At 37.0% G+C, this 17,380-nt stretch overlaps 1 protein-coding gene, 1 non-coding gene and 1 pseudogene across 12 annotated transcripts in view; all 3 read left to right on the plus strand.

The window, feature by feature from the left end:
- LOC141552677 (mitotic checkpoint protein BUB3 pseudogene) overlaps window positions 1-9,796 on the plus strand; it is a 33,377-nt pseudogene extending 23,581 nt beyond the window's left edge.
- A 6,644-nt stretch (window positions 9,797-16,440) lies between these two features.
- On the plus strand, window positions 16,441-16,511 carry TRNAG-CCC (transfer RNA glycine (anticodon CCC)). Its single transcript has one exon. It is a non-coding gene; the product is annotated as a tRNA-Gly (tRNA).
- Window positions 16,512-16,737: 226 nt separating this feature from the next.
- The window catches only part of TIA1 (TIA1 cytotoxic granule associated RNA binding protein), a 38,715-nt gene continuing 38,072 nt past the window's right edge, over window positions 16,738-17,380 (plus strand). For 8 of the 11 annotated variants that reach the window (XM_074287174.1, XM_074287175.1, XM_074287178.1 and 5 more), the window contains exon 1: window positions 16,773-17,117. In XM_074287174.1, coding sequence (XP_074143275.1) covers window positions 17,092-17,117 — 26 coding nt within the window. In that variant the 5' untranslated portion in view covers window positions 16,773-17,091. Of the gene's footprint in view, window positions 17,118-17,380 lie in introns of all 11 variants that reach the window. The other 3 variants (XM_074287182.1, XM_074287183.1, XM_074287184.1) reach the window with 1 other exon arrangement.

Below are 17,380 nucleotides of genomic sequence, written 5' to 3' on the forward strand. Positions count from 1 at the left end.
ATATTTCCAAGGTGGTCAAAAATAGAAAGATTTCATACACAGCAAAATATTTATATTATCTCCTCTATAGAATTGCAAACAAAGTAAATTCCTATTAATTGTGAAATGATTAAACAAATTTTGATACTGTAATGGACTATTATTGGACCCTAAAAAACAATGAATATGAAGAATGCAGGAGCAGATTAAAAAACATATGAAATAATGCAAAATAAAGTATGCAGAATCAGGAAAACAATAAATAAAATGACCATAATATGTTATCTGAATATTGTGTAATTATAATGAATGGATGAAAAAGCATTTTATTAAGCTGTATTATGTGCCAAAATACTGTTCAAAGCACTGGGAATAAGAAAAAAAGTTGTAATATGTCCAGACTAGCTCCTTGGAGGGCATCAGGATCAGTCAGAGTCAGGATTAATCAAAGTTCTTGGTCTTTAGGGGAAGAAGTGAAGGAGGCAGGCAAGCTGCCACACAGCTTGCCAAAGATGTATCCTGGATTCTGGAGTCCGGAGCTTCCAGCCTCTCTTCTCCTCCTCATCCTGCTGCCAAGTGAATCTCACTTCTCTCCCTTAATCTTCCAATCCTTGCCCACGATTATCTCAACACCAAACATTCTGCAACCACCAATGGTGAGGAGAGCCATCACATCACCATCTCATCTAATATATGTATATAGAGCCATTATCTCACATCAAATAGATAATTAGCCTTAAGTGTTCTGCTGTCTGATTCAAGCATACTTTTTCAGAGTTTCAACCCTCTACAAAAAGTGAAGACAAATCTTTTTTCACCAAGAGCTTATATTCTAATAAGGTAGACAATATATGATAGGAAGAGTAGTGAGTAGGTATTATTTTAAAGTTTGAAAGTTATAATTGCAGAATAGCATAGATTGACATCTCTTTTTTAGAATCAATGGAAGTTTTGAAGTCATAATAAAAAAGACTTAAAACATTGGGCAATTTTCTGTTATTCTTTCATTTATAGATAATGGCTTTTAATTCATCCTTTAAAGTCATTTAAATAGAACTGGGAAAAGGGGCTGAGGTTATAGATGTTGCACTCAGTCAACCTAGAAAAAAAAACAACCTAGAAAATAAGGAGAAGCATGATTAGGTCTGTTGGCCAGGGAAGAAGAGTAATTAATTAGAATGAAGCTTCCCCTCTGTATAGGTGAAGGCCTATGCTATATATACTATGGCAATCAGTTGATGGGTTTTTTTTGGTTTTGTTTTTTTTTCAATTAGGCCAGTGTGAGCTATACATTTTTTTTTTATTTAAGATTTTAAAAAATAGTTTTCATTCACCAGATATATACATGGGTAATTTTACAACATTGACAATTGCCAAACCTTTTGTTCTAATTTTTCCCCTCCTTCCCCCCCCCCCAAGATGGCAGGTTGACCAATACATGTTAAATATGTTAAAGTATAAATTAAATACAACATATGTATACATATCCAGACAGTTGTTTTGCTGTACAAAAAGAATCAGACTTTGAAATAGTGTACATTTAGCCTGTGAAGGAAATCCAAAATGCAGGCAGACAAAATTTGAGGGGTTGGGAATTCTATGTAGTAGTTCATAGTCATCTCCCAGAGTTCTTTCACTGGGTATAGCTGGTTCAGTTCATTACTGCTCCATTAGGACTGATTTGGTTCATCTCATTATTGAAAATGGCCATGTCCATCAGAATTGATCATCATATAGTATTGTTGTTGAAGTATACAAAGATCTCCTGGTCCTGCTCATTTCACTCAGCATCAGTTCATGTAACTCTCTCCAGGCCTTTTTGAAATCATCCTGTTGGTCATTACAGAACAATAATATTCCATAATATTCATATACTACAATTTATTCAGCCATTCTCCAGTTGATGAGCATCCACTTAGTTTCCAGTTTCTGGCCACTACAAAGAGGGCTACCACAAACATTCTTGCACATACAGGTCCCTTTCCCTTCTTTAAGATCTCTTTGGGATATAAGCCCAGTAGTAACACTGCTGGGTCAAAGGGTATGTACAGTTTGACAATTTTTTGAGCATAGTTCCAAATTGCTCTCCAGAATGGCTGGATGTATTCACAATGCCACCAATAATATATCAGTATCCCTTTTTCCCCATATCCCCTCCAACATTGCACATTATCTTTCCCTGTCATTCTAGCCAATCTGACAGGTATGTAGTGGTATCTCAAAGTTGTCTTAATTTGCATTTCTCTGATTAATAATGACTTAAAGCATCTTTTCATATGGCTAGAAATAGTTTCAATTTCTTCATCTGAGAATTGTCAATCAGTTGATGTTTTATTTAGTATTGCTGAATTTTTTTCCCTTTCTTTTTTATTCTTTATTATAGGTTTAACTCCTTAGATTCAGTTTGGGGAAGAATTATTAGAAAAAAAAGATGATGTAAAACAAAATACATTAATACAAAAATGTTGAAATGTCTGTTGTGCTAGAGCTCCTAAATCTTCAGATGAGGAGGGCACTTTTTAACACAAAGGAATAGCATTTTGGATAGACATTGAGCACTTGTTTACATTGCTCCTCAAAATAGCCATCAATACTCCCCCTTTTATCCTATGTATTACTAGGAAGGCTCCTGGATATGTATATCTATACTTTTTTCATGCAGTTCCCTTAGGGTACACCTTGTGATGATTTTAGGATCAGTAAATAATGTTCCCTGGATATCATGATTGGTTGTTATTTAATGCTATTTCCCCTGAGACTCTCTCAACCATGTGAAAGTTCCAGCTTTAACAGGCACCCAACATATGACATACTCTAGAATTAATCAAAGCAGATAGCAAATTCTTGTGAAAAGAATTGTTCAACCCTCAAAGGGCCCCCTTATTTATTGTTTTAGTTACAGAATTTATGGATTTTACCTCTATGACCGATACCTAGCAGGAGATAGAACTCATAGTAAACTTATTCAGATTCTGTTAGAAAGATTGAGACTCTTGGGTCTAACTCTTGCATTTCAGATATAAGAAGTACCTTATCCTTCTGGCTTCAACAAGTTTTGGATATAGCCACCATACCTTACCATATTCCCCTTTGATATCCTTCAAACACTGAGAATCATTTCCCAAAGAACTATACTTGCTCAGTCCACCCTTTTGAAAAACAAGAAGTAACAAGTTTTATAAAAGAGATTGTATTGTCAAAATAATAATTGAAAAATCAAGAAAACTGGCTTGTCTTTCATGGGACAATATGGACAGGGAAGTTAAATTACCATAAAATGATCCTGTCAGCAGCACCAAATGTCCTAAGATTGAAAAGATGGTTAGAGAGAAAGGGTGGAAGATCAAAGGGGAAACTGATAATGGATTCTTGAGGGATTGAGATCAAGGGGGATAGCATTTGCAAGCCATATCATCTTCTGTAAAGGAGGAGAAAATGAAGGAAGGTGTTAAGGGTGACTTGAAATGTGGAATTCAGGAGAATCAGATCAACATAGATGACCTCAATTTTTACAATGGTATATAAGATTAGGTCCCCTGATCAGGGAGATGGAAGGGGGTGGCTTTGTGAAAGAATAGAAAGCTTGAGAAAGAAACTATGAGGAATGAGATTAAAAAAAAAAAAAAAAACAGGGCAGGAGATGAAAAGATTTCTGGGCAGCAATGGGGGCTCTGTTGAAACAGGACACTACAAATTTGTAGTGGTTCAGCAAAGTTATATTATTTCTCTCTATAATGTTCAATAGCACACAACAAGAGTGTGAAAAGCAGATGGTGAGAACAATCCAGAGCTTGAGTTTGGAAAGGAATAGATGGCAATAAAACAATGGGTCAAGAGACTAATGGTCAGTGTAGTCGAACTAATTAAGAAAAAGCCTCTTCCCTATACAGTAAGGCCTGCTGAAAAAAATTCAAATAAGAATTTATATTAAATAAATGAAACTTTCTATAAATTAAAGCTAAGAATAGGCTGAAAAAGAAATTACAGAATAGGAAATTTTAAGAGAACGGATTGTTAGGCCTTTTTTCAGGCCCTTTGCCTCTTGAAAAAAAAAGTTAGATATCTAGAATATATTATTTGTATATATGTTTGTAACATTAAGAATCATTTATCAACTGGGCCAACTATTTTGAAGAACAATTTAGAACTATGCTCAAAAGCCTATAAAATTGTGCATACCTTTCCCTAATAATGCCACACATAGAGCTGAATCTCAAAAAGATCAAAGGAAAGGGAAAAGCTTATATATGTGTGTATACACAAATGTGTATATAATAAACCTATGTGTTATACATATGACATGTGGATGTATGGATGTATATGTATATATATATATATGTATGTATGTATACAAATAAGTATATATATTTGCATATAGAGAGAGTATCTCTTTTTGTGGTGACAAAGAAATGGAAAATGAAGGGATGCCTGTCATTTGGGGAATGGCTCAACAAGTTGTGGTATATGATTGTGATGGAATACTATTGTGCTATAAGAAATGATGAATGGGATGTTTTTTAGAAAAATGTAGAAGAGTTTATTTGAACTGATTCTGAATAAAGTGAGCAGAACCAGGAGAAAATTGTACATAGTAACATTATATAGATAGTAATAGTATAATGATGATTAACTGTGAAAAACTTAGCAATTCTAATCAATAGAATGATCTAAGACAACTCCAAAGGACCCATGATGAAAAATGTTGCTCACCTCCCGAGAGAATTGAAAAATGCTGAGTGCAGATTGAGTTTTAGTTTTTTTCCACTTTCTTTATGTTCCTTAGTTACTGTCATTGTTTTTGTAACATAATTAATATGAATAATATGTTTTGCATTACTTCATATGTATGTGATACATTGCTTACATTCTCAAGAAGGGAAGAGGGAAAAGAGAAAGGAAGAAATCTAGAGCCCAGAATTTTTGAGAAACAAATGTTAAAAATTAATTAATAAAAATAATTAGTACCATTCCTCAAAAGATAAGTCCTCATGTGAAATATTCAAAAGAAGAAATATAAACTATCAATGACTATATGAAAAAATGTTCCAAACCACTAAAACAATAGAAATGAGGTCACTTTTGAAAGCAATTTGATATTACAGAAGAAAAATCATCAAGCCACTCATATTCTTTGATCCAGAAGTACTACTCCTGGGAATATACTGCAGAAAAGATCAAAGTCAGAAAGATAGAATATACACATTCACACATTTAATTGTGGTAGTACTATTGTAAAAACAATATTTATTTATATCAATTTGTTTCATTTTATATGTATATATATATAGAGAGAGAGAGAGAGAGAGACAGATACTTATATACATACATATATATGAAACAAACTGATTACTCATTGATTGGTGAATAGCTAAATATGCCATAGAATATAAATGTAATGGAATACTATTGCATTATAAAAATAATAAATGCCAGTTTTTTGTATTTATGGGAAGAGAAATGGCATATTTGTAGTGTTAACTATATGCAAGGCACTGTGCTTAGTGCTTTTTACAAAAATTATCTCATTTAAACCTCACAACAACCTTGGGAGATGAATGTTGTTATCCCCATTTTATGGTTGAGGAAGCTGGGGCAAATAGAGCTAACACAGGGTTAGATAGCTAATTTTGGACTTAGGTCTTTCTGACTCCAGATTTAATACTCTATTATCTGCCTACCCCACAATAGAGAGAAACAATGTATCTTATAAGAAGTGTAACTTATTGTGGCTAAAAAAACCAAACATACTAAAATGTATACATTTAAGCAAATACTATCTATCTATGAACGGTTGCAAGAACGGTTGCAAGAACGGTTGCAAACAAGTTTGACTGACATAGTCCCAGAACCCCAGAATGCATCTTTATTCTTAGTAAACCAGAGACTAGGCATTCTCCCCCAAGCCTTTTGTAGAATGACAATTAGAATTGAGTTCTCTATGTCCCTGCCACTTATTCATCAATCCTTTGTAGATAATTTAGAAAATGCATTTATTTCACTGGTCCTGACTATACAACTCTTCTGTTATGGATGACACGGCAATCTCCTTTAGATGCCCTGCTGGTTCTTTATCTAAAACGCTATATAATTTTGAGCCCTGAGGCTCTCTGGGCATTTTACCAGAATACTACAGCTGTTGCATAAGTTTCTGTCCAGAAGCCATCCCACTGTGGGCTGCCTTCTTCTGAGGAAAATGGAGGCTGTATCCTGTTCTCCTTCTCCCCGGTAAATAGTAATAAAAGTTCTGTTAACTGAAATCCCTTTATGACTCTGCTGCTTGTCATTTTGAACTCTCTTGTACTATATCATTAAGGAAGCCCCCTTTAGAGATTTAATTCCAATAATGCTGCCAGGGCTCAGAATGTTATTGAAATGCCTTTTCTTAGAATTATGTTCAATGTTAGTTTGTGAGTCATAAAAAAAAATAGAATAAAATAAGGACAGTGAGGTAGTACAGAAGATAGAACACCAGCCCTGAAGTTTGGAGGACCTGAGTTCAAATCTGATCTCACATACCTAATACTTCTTAGTTGTGTGACCCTGGGCAAGTTACTTAATTCCAGTTGCCTTAGGGGGAAAAAAAAGAAAAGAAAACCCTCAAGCATGAAGAACACCAGATTTGTTTTTCCCAAGTTTGGGGATCAATTTTCAATCTTGCAACCTATGCTACTTGAAGTAGGTTTCCTCATTTGTAAAATAGGAATGGATGGATGATCTCTAAAGTCATTTCTAAATTTCCAGATGCTATCTCATGATTACATTAATAGTTTTTGACCAAGAAAACCAATCTTGATTTCTTATTGTTTAGCCAATGACTTTTAACAATTTCTAAAACTCAAATCTATTGTGAAAGGAATTAAGATTTACCGTCATTAAGCAATTTCAAAATGTAGCCTCCTCTTACTTTTATCTTTCTCTTCCCTAGTTATGCTATGTGGAGCTTTATGGCTTTAGATAGTGAATTGAATTGAATTGGACTTTAGAATAAAACTATGAAATGAGGAAAAATTTATCTGGGTGCCAAGATAGTTGTTGTAGGGAAATTGGCATGTAATAGTAGCACTGCTCCTTATAAGGACTGGTTGTTAGGTTCACCCATCCTTGTAAGATGGATAAATGGCCACAGCCAGAAGTAATCAGAGGTCTCTGCCAACAATCAATCAACACTGAAGAGTTCCAATTAACACTGGGTTTCTGAGTTCCATGACACAAGCTTAGCCAAGATTTTTGGAGTTCAGAGATTTTATGACCTAAACATTAATCTTAATAGAATTGTGAATAGTGCATAGAGTTGATATGCCCTTTTTTCCTTAACAAGGAAATGAAATTTGTGCCTGGGGAATGTTAGGGAAGAAGAGTATGGGAAAAGCTGTAGGTAAGCAGCTACTCATTTGATATTTTATTAAAAATTTACAAAACCCCACATCCCTCAATAAGGAACTAGTGCTAGCTGAAGGAGACAGGGAATTTGTGGGAGATTTTATTATTATAAGGATGAGTTGAACAGAGGATCTTCTTTGGTTTCAGACATACAATGACCTTTGTCTATACCAAGCCAGCAGAACTCCCCTTATTTATTTGCCCTTTTGTTGTTTAATACACCCATTGAGTGGCACCTGCAAGATCCAAATGCACAACATATTTAGTTTCCAAAGAAATTCATTTCAAAGGACTGTACTGGGAAAGGTCAAAGAGGCTTTGTCTACCCAAATCAAACTCATGATGTTAGCTTTCCATTATAGCTGGCTGTCCTGCTCTTGGAAACATAAGGTTCCCCCCTTTCCCCTACATACTTATTTTTTTTCTATGACTAATTCTCATTGCCCTGGTCTTTCCCATTTTTTCCTGAACTTAGACCTTCCATAATCAATATTGCCCTACTGAAAGAATCATAGATGAAGGATAGGAAGGTCATTGACTCTGAAAAGCTAGGAAAGTCCACTTTTATTCAGCATTTCTGCACAGAGAGATCAGATATAAATCACCAGAATGAGTCTGGAACTTCTCAGGACTTAATCTATTTTTCTTTTTGGTTTGTTTTCTATTTTGTTTATTAAAGTTGTGTGAGTGAATATAATCCTTTGGTTAAAAAAAAGTAGCTTATATTTTATTTCCTCACTTTTCTAATACATAGAGCAGGGATAATAGTATCTATGATTTTTTACTTGTGAAATTATTATAAGACAATATATGTAAACAGTTTTGTATACTTTAAAGTGCAAAGAAGAAAAATCTGTACATGTTTGTGGAACTGACCCAAGATCTTTGATACTGTCAGTCATGAGGGTTTGTTTCAAAATATGGTAAAATTTGGGTACCTGAAGAAGTTCATCAGTATTGTACATCAGTTACTTGCTTGCCCAGGTTCTGGATAATAAATAATGTTCTCAAGCTTTCTCAGTTACTAACACAGTTTGGCAAGACTACATACTTGCTCCCTCCTTTTTTAGCATGATATTTTTAGCAATCTTCAACAAGGATGAAAAGGGCATCAAGGTCAACTCACTGATGTAAATTTTTAATTTGAAAAGGCTACAAACTATAAGTAAAGACTAAAGTAGAGGGAAAGTTGATGCATGCTTTTTTTTTTTTTTTTCCAGATCATTGTGCATTCAATGCAGTCTTTAAAGTTGAGATGCACCAAAGTTTGGATTGATTCTCTGTTGCTTGTGCAAATTTTGGCCTAATAATAAACACCAAGAAAATACAGATTTTCTTCACCAGCCAGCCCCATACTTTCTATATGTAGAATCATCATTATAACAAATGGAAAAATGTTGAATATTGTGGGTAAGTTCACTTATCATGGCAGAATACTTTCCAGGGAAGTACACATAGATGCTGCATTGCCAAAGCTATTTTAGTGTTTGGGAAGCTCCAAAATAAAGCATGGAAGAGAAGATGTATTAGACTGCTTACCAAAATGGTCTCCAGAGCCACTGTGCTGACTTCATTGTGGTCTGTCTATTGTAGCCCACTAGTTCCATGCCAGAAAACTGAATTACTTCCATTTGAATTCTCTTAGGAAGATAGGTTACCAGACATTGAAATTCTTTCTCAAACTAAACTATCAAGCATTCAAACTCTATTATTGAGAGCATACTGATCAAAACCTTGTTGGAAACCATGATGCACCTCTCAGCTATGTTGAATATTGTCCAGATGTGAATGTTTTGGTTAGTAGGATCAAAGAGTTAAATTGTGGGATCCTAAAACTTCTTGCAATACAGGAACTTTTTCTCAACTGGAAAAGGTTTACATGGTTTTTTGTGTCTAGAGAAAGATTAATTGTGGAGACAACTGGCTGGAGAGTGTTGGTATGGAACTTGTGAAATATGGGCTATGTGCTGTAGAAGAGAATCTAATCAGAAATAACAGACTTATTTTGTTTGAGCATTTCCAAATAAGCAGTGTTATATGTTAAGCTCTATTGAAGGCCAAGAGGCAGTTGAATTTTGGACCCAAGACCTGAGGTACAGAAGAAAAATATGTATTCAAATGCCACAGGCTAAAATAATTAATATTAAGCATATTTTTCCTGTCAATACCATTTTCTTTTACAACATTCACTACTCATTTGCTACAGATGAAACTGATAGATTTGTTAATATTTGTGATCAACAAGAAATGATTATGCCAGTTCTATCAGTATCCTATTAGCATAGTTGCTTGCCTTCAGTAATGATGGGCTGCAATAGAATCATCATCCATGCATGAAATGGATGACACAGAACATCCTGAAGATGATATCTTCATTCACCAGGTGACATATGCAGAAAAACCCCCAAGGAAATGGCCTCACAAATGTTTGGAGTGACTTGCCAAAACACCAGAAGGAAGAAAAGAAGTCATATTTGACCACAAGAACTTGAAACTCTCTAACAATATGTCTTTTACCAACTTATAGTACAAATATAAAAAATTGATAGCCAAAAAATGTGTTATTCAAATGCCAACCATGGTTCCCTAAGAAATTACTATTTTACAGAGAACTCACATAAGAGAAGTATTCACATGGAGATCAGAAGTGCTATAAGGACACACTTAAGGGGTCTCTGAAAAACTATGGAATTGATTGTATATCCTAAGAGTCACAGGCAAATAATTATCCAGCATGGCATGCCCCCATAAAAGAAGGCACTATACTCTATGAGCAGAGCAGAATTGAAGAAACATGAATTGTACAAATATAGCAACATCTACTCTCCATATGTTAATGTGAATTATTTCTACCTGACCTGTGGTAGAGCCTTCTAAGCTCATATCCTGATCAGTCACAGCAAGGCACAGTGTACCTTGACTCCAATGTAGTGGTCCTCTTCAAAAACAAGAATAACCATAACTACCATTTAAAAGTGCCATTTATATGCCAGTTCTTATTAGTTCCCTCACTAGCAATGCAAGCCCCTTGAGCAGAGGATTGTTTTGTTTTTGTATCCCCAGGGTAAACAAAGTGCCTGGTCTACTTGTTTTTTGGTTCAAACTTTTTATTTCATCAATCAGGAAATTCTTGATGTAGAAACTCCATTGATACAGATGAATCCCTAATTTGTAACTTGTAATTTTGGAAAGGGACTTGATTATAAAATTAAACAGTTTTTGCATAAACAAAACCAATGAAACCAAAATGAGGAGGAAAGCAGAAAACTGGGTAAAAAAAATTTATACCAAGGATCTCTGATAAAGGTTTCTGGATGTAGATGGCCCTTTTCATGACTGAATAATTAGAACTGGTTTGAATCATCTCATTGTTGAAGAAAGCAATGTTCATCAGAATTGATCATCGAATAATCTTGTTGTTGCCATGTATAATGATCTCCTGGTTCTGCTCATTTCACTTAGCATCAGTTCAAGTAAGCCTCTCCAGGCCTTTCTGAAATCATCCTGCTGGTTTTTTCTTACAGAACAATAATATTCCATAACATGCATATATCACAATTTACCCAGCCATTCTCCAATTGATGGGTATCCATTCAATTTCCAGTTTCTTGCCACTACAAAAAGGGCTGACACAAACATTTTTGCATATATGGGTCCCCCAAAGAGATTTTTTAAAAGGTAAAAGAATCTACTTGTATAAAAATATTCATAACAACTCTTGTTGTAATGAGAAAGAATTGAAAGTTGAGGGGACACCAATTAATTGATGAATAGCTAAGCGAGCTGTGATATATGTTTGTAATACAAGTAGGATGTTTTCAGAAAAACCTAGACAGACAAGATACAGAGTAAAGTTAGCAGAAGAGTATTATACAAAGTAACAGCAATATTATGTGACCAACAATTGTGAATAATTTAGCTATTCTCAGCAATACAATAATCCAAGACACTCCCAAAGGACTCATGTTGAAAAATGCTATTCTCCAGAGAAAGAACTAATGGCATCTGAATATAGACTGAAACATATCCTTTCTTCCCTCCTTCCTTCACTCCCTCTTTCTTTCCTCCCTTCCTCCCTCTTTTCCTCCCTTTCTTTCTCTCTCCTTCTTTCATTCCTTCCTCTCTCCCTCCCTCTTTTCTTCCTCCCTCCATCCCTTCCCTCCCTTTTTCCTTCCTACTTTCCTCTTTCTTCCCTCCTTCCCTCCCTTCCTATTTTTTCCTTCCCTGTCTCCCTCCTTCCTCCCTCCCTCCCTCCCTTCCCTTCCTTCCTCCTTCCTCCCTCCTTCCTTCCTCCCTTCTCTCCTTTCCTCCTTCCTACCTTCCTCCTTCCTTCCCTCCCATTCTCTCTCCTTACTTCTTTCCCTTCCTCCCTCTTTCCTCCCTCCCTCCCTCCCTTCCTTTCTTATAGTTTTCTTGCACAAAATAATGAATATGGAAATGTTTGATATGATTGCATATGTATAATCTTTATCAGATTATTTACCTTCTTAGGTAAGGAGGAAGGGAGGAAAATAATTTACAACTCAAAATTTAAAAATAAAAAGAATTGTAAAAATGATTTTTACATTTAATTGGGAAAAAATAAATTTAAAAAAATTTTTTAAAATAAAGTATCTTGGAACACTGAGGTTTTAAATGATTCCTTAGCTGATAAGTCAGAGATAGGATTTGAATACAGGTTTAACGAACTCCAATAACATCAAAATACCATCAAAACAATGGTGGTGCTAAATAGACGTTTAGTTCTCTAATGTTCAAATAATTACCTCCAGGTCTATGTCTTCTGGCAAGTCAGGCTATGGTCATCTCCCAGAACTACTGTTCAGTATAGAAATGGCAACTCCTACAATACTGACTAAGAAACTAGTGTCTTCCTACCTCTCAAATTCAGATTTAAGGTTGGACATTTCCATCTTGGGATTGCTATTCGGTCACCTGTGAACAGGCAAAGAAATATAAAGCAGAAGAGACAACTAAAACTTTGAGATCCAGTCTCAGGCTTGCTAAGGTAGGACATGTACTTATTACTACCATGAAGTTTAAGAGGCATTAATAGATATTAAACTTTTCCCCAAGCCTTCAGGAAGTTACCCACAAGTACTAAAGAGTTGAAAAGTAAGCAAAAATTATTTTTCCTTTTTTAATTGATAAAACTTCCTCTTCACCTTCCCCTCAACAGAGGAACAGAACTAAGGGACTACCCAAAATTTCCCTTCATTATCTCAAATAGCAATCCATTCAGTGTTGAGCCACATAAATTGTCAGAGGAACTTTAGGAAATGTTTCATGGAATGACTGCTCTATGTGAATTCATTCCCACATATGTTCCAAAGGATAACCTGGCTACATTTGTCAAACATAATTCTCATTTATCATCTTATCAGCATTTTGTGCTACCATATTATGTAAGAAATATAATGATTACCTAATTTATCAAATTATTAGATTACCCAGATTATCAATTGCCAAATCTTGTTCTTTGTAACTCACAAAATATGTTTGTGCTATTTTCTCAATCCATAGGGCCATCACTGATTCAGACTTTTAGCAGCTTTCATTTGGACTAATGTAGTGACCTTCAAAGTGATCTGCCCACCTGAAGTATCTCCTTTTCCCAATTCCCCAAATAAATTAATATCCCTAATCAATTAATCAACAAACATCTGATCAGCACCACTGTGTGTCAAGTGTGCTAGGTGTGCAGGGTACAAAGAGAAAAATGAAACATTTCCTTCTCTTGAGGAGCATATACTTTTGGATAAGGGGACAACATATATATATGCATATATATATTTGTATTTATATACGCGTGTGTGTATATATATATATATATAAAGTAAATCTATATAAATAGATGTATATGTAGGTATATGGATATGTATGCATATACATGTGCATGTATACAAATGTACATGAATGTATAGGTGCATACATTATATATAGGTATATTGCAGGTACATGATATACAAATATATGCACATATGCACACACGTGGGTAAATGTATGTATATGTTCACACATTTATATTTATATGTTTGCAAATTGTGTGTGTATACATGTAAATGTCCACATATAGGTGTATATGTATTCCTGTATATGTGTATAGGGTGTATATAGGTATGTGTAATATCCATGTGCATAATGTATACCTGTATGGGTATGTATATATACATATATGAATGTATATGCATGTGTGCATATATGCACATGAATATAAAATGCATGCATACAATACACTTTAAATCCATATACTTTTATGTTTATATATGTGTATGTATACACACATGCACATGCACACACACAAAAAATATATTAAAAAAAAAAAACTTCTTTGGATAAAACACTAACAATTGAAGAGGTGGGGCAAAATCTCATGTGGAAGGTGGTGTTCAAGCTGAACCTGGAGAAAACTAAGAGATCCTGAGAGGCAGACGTGTGGAGGAAGGGTTTATTATTATCCCTTATTCTAGGAATAGTGCTCATTGAAATGACCAAGTCATTCTCCTAATCTAAATATCTGGATGAATTTCTGTTGCTTCTAAGTGTAACACCCTGTTGTGATAATTAGTTCATTTAAAGCCTTGGGAACTCTAACAGGGGCCTGCTAGATAATGAAGTAGATAGAACACCAAGCCAGGAGTCAGGAAAATCTGAGTTCTAATGTGGTCTCAGACACTAGCTGGGCATTTCACATAAGCCTGTTTGTCTCAGTCCTTCATCTATAAGATGAGCTGCAGAAGAAAATGGCAAACTACTCCAGTATCTTTGCCAAGAAAACCCCAAATGAGATCATGAAGACTTGAATAAGATTATAAACAAATAAAACAAGGACAACAAAGGTTCACATGGTTTCTTCCTCTCCAACTTAAGAGTTTATTTAGATGAAAAGTTCTGAATATAGAAAGAATCTTTATGAGTCCACAATTTGGAAAAATTGCCAACACTTTTGTGGAAACATAGTTTAAATAACCCTCCTTTTTAATTTCTTTGAAAATAATGAAAAATATTTCTTTCCACGTGTTTTCCTTTTAGGAAATTGGAAAAAAAAAAAACACAAAAAAATAAGGCATTCCTCTGATATGGTGTGAAGGGTGATAATCAAAATAACTTTTCTAGGAAAGATCTTGGTCTTCCCACTGATCCCTAGTGATTCCCTGTTAGGATCCACCTTAAGTACTATTTTCTTTTTTAAAATTCAAGGTTAGGACATTAATAACAGTTATTGATAACAAAGTTTCAGTCATTAAGGGCAGGGGTCCAGAAATGAAATGAGCAGTTTTGGGGTGTTATCTCAAAACTGTATTTTTAACATATGATCTTTTCAAGATTCCCGTAAATGTTATTTGAGATTTTCTTAGGACACAGAGTCACATGGAAGGCATGGGACACTAGATCATCTCTCTCTACAAACTAGAAATGACAGCAAACTTGTCCTACTAGAATTGAGTGTAAACAGAATGTTATTAGCATGAATTTTTTTCTTAGACCACGAGTGAGAAGTTGTGTTCTCTTTCTCACTCTACATTCATGTGTATTTTGATTTAACTCCTGACCTCTGTGTTTGAGCATAAATTCAGTCTATTGGAAATGTTCAGATAATGAAAAAAAAAAAACAGATTAAGGAAAACAAGATCTTTGGATAAAGGGGCATTGGAGGGGAAATTGGGAAGAGAGGACCGTTTTTTCTTAGGACTTTCCTTAGTCTGGGTTCTCATTTCTGGGATGTCATATGTTCCGTCTCTGCTTTAGCTCAGTCTTCCTTTTGCTCCAGTTTTGTTCTAACTTTCAAATCCAGATTCTCAAAATCTTTTCTTCCCTGATATCCTGAGATAGCTTCACCCTTTTATACAAAATGCTTAGAGTAAATGCTTAGGTCTCATGATATTTTAGTTACGGCCTTGTTTATATTTAATTCTGAGTAATTCAATCAAAATGACTTTTCACAAAATCTGAGAACTAGGAGTGTCAAATGGAGCGATTCCCACTCATGCCTTAGCACCAGTTAAAATGTTAAACCCTTCACAATCTGGTTCTAGTTTCCCCACTAGGACAACACCTTTTTTTACGTACTCCAGGTTCCAGCCCAAGTGCGGGACTGGCTCGGAGCCATTCCTGAAATGCACGCTCTTTGTCTCCAACCTAACATTCCCGGCGTCTGCTCTTTTGCTACACTCCTCAGCTCCCCCACGGCCTGGGGAGGCTGAATGACTCAGTGGGTTGACCGCAGCGCCCAGGTGATTGTCCACTATAGCAGAGGAGGATAAACTGTGTGACTCTGGACAAGTCATTTAATCTCCTTTTGCCTTAATGGCAAACTACTCCGCTGCCTAGAAAACCACGTGGCCGACATCTGGGGGGAGGGGGCACAAAAAGTCGGACACAGCGGAACGACTCTCCCACCGCTTGTTACTTTGTATATATGTACTTACTCTTTTGTTTGTTCCCTTCTCCTCTGCGGGAGAATGTAAACTTTTTGAGGGCGGGTGTAGTTTTATTTTTTAATCTTTCGTTTCTCTTTTCTCTTCCCGCTCACCCCTCCCATCAGCTTAGCCTGGCACTTAGTAGATGCTTATTTAATTCTTGCTGAATTATTGTAAATGCCCGACTGAAGGCAGGATTGGAAACACGAAGAAAAGCCTTGTTTCGATGGTGCTGGGTCCGGGGTCGTAAACATGTGAATAAGATTAGGCCAAAGTTTTCTCGTCACGATCACGCTCGCGCCCGGAGCGGGTGTGAGTAGTTCATCCAACAGGAAACTCAGATTTTAATAGGATTCTTTAAAAGGAGCCTTACTAGGATAATACGCAAAGAAGCATTTTTTCTTCGTTAATAAAAAAAAAAGTTTTCGAGTTTATAAAATGACAAACTTCTGAAAAACTTGGCAAGTTTAAATGATGACCAGGACCCGGTAAAGTCGCTTCAAACTATGGTCTTTTACAACATTTGCTTCTACAGGATTCGCGGGGTGGGGATGCTTTCCGCTTTCAGCTAAGTAAGAACACAAAATAGGAGAAAGGGCGGACGGCTTCGCCGCCTCCCATTTAAAGTACTTTAGCCTTGTAAAGGACACGGGACCCAACAGCGCCGCTGGTGTAGTGGTATCATGCAAGATTCCCATTCTTGCGACCCGGGTTCGATTCCCGGGCGGCGCATGCCATTTTGCTTTTACCCCCCTATTCTCAATAGAACGAAGGAAACTGTTAGGAAACATACCTTTATTCGTGTGTAAAGCTATGCAATTTTAATTTCACTTCTTTTACTGATTTACGATTGAGACAAGAGTACAGCTTTGCGCGTGCGCAGTCAGAAATCACGGCAGTACTTTGGCGGCAGCCCGGGAGGGTGGCTTTGTACTTGCGCAGTACGAGAAGCGCCCCCAGTACGTGGGACGGAAGCACGCCTGCGCAACAAACGAGTTGGCGTCGGTGGTGCCGTGGCGCGGGGCAGACGGGGTCTTAGGGAGAGTGGGCTCCCTCTGCGCTTGCGTGGCCCGGGCCGCTCGGCTGCTCCTGGGCGCCCGGCTCGCCGCCATCTTGTGTCGGGACTTCATTGTTCGGGCACAGGGGCAGGCGGGCTCGTGTTGCTGCTGCTGCTGTACGAAGAGGAGGCGGACGAGACCCCGCTTCACCGAGAGCGACAGAAACCCCCGGTAGCCCTTACTGCCGGGCCGCCGAGGGAGGTGGTAGGGGCCGGGGAGCAGGAGGCCGAGGAGCCGCCGCCACAGCCGCAGCCATGGAGGACGAGATGCCCAAGACCCTGTAAGTTGTGCGGAGTGGGGCGGTCGGGGCTGCCGCCGAAGACGGGGCGCGAATTTGGGAGTGGGAGGATGGGAGAGAGGCCTCGACCAGGTCGGCCTATTGTTTCCCGCGTCGGCTGGTCCCCGGTTCCCAGGACCCATTTCCGTCTCTTCTCCGCCATGAGGTCGGGACTGCCGGGCAGGGAGGGAGCGAGCGAGCGTGTGGTCGGGCGACCCGCCGGGCCTGCCTCCTACGAGGCCTCTGCCCTGGCTCTAGAGCCCGGG

The sequence above is a fragment of the Sminthopsis crassicaudata genome, chromosome 2, assembly GCF_048593235.1.
Source record: "Sminthopsis crassicaudata isolate SCR6 chromosome 2, ASM4859323v1, whole genome shotgun sequence".
NCBI lineage: Eukaryota > Metazoa > Chordata > Mammalia > Dasyuromorphia > Dasyuridae > Sminthopsis > Sminthopsis crassicaudata.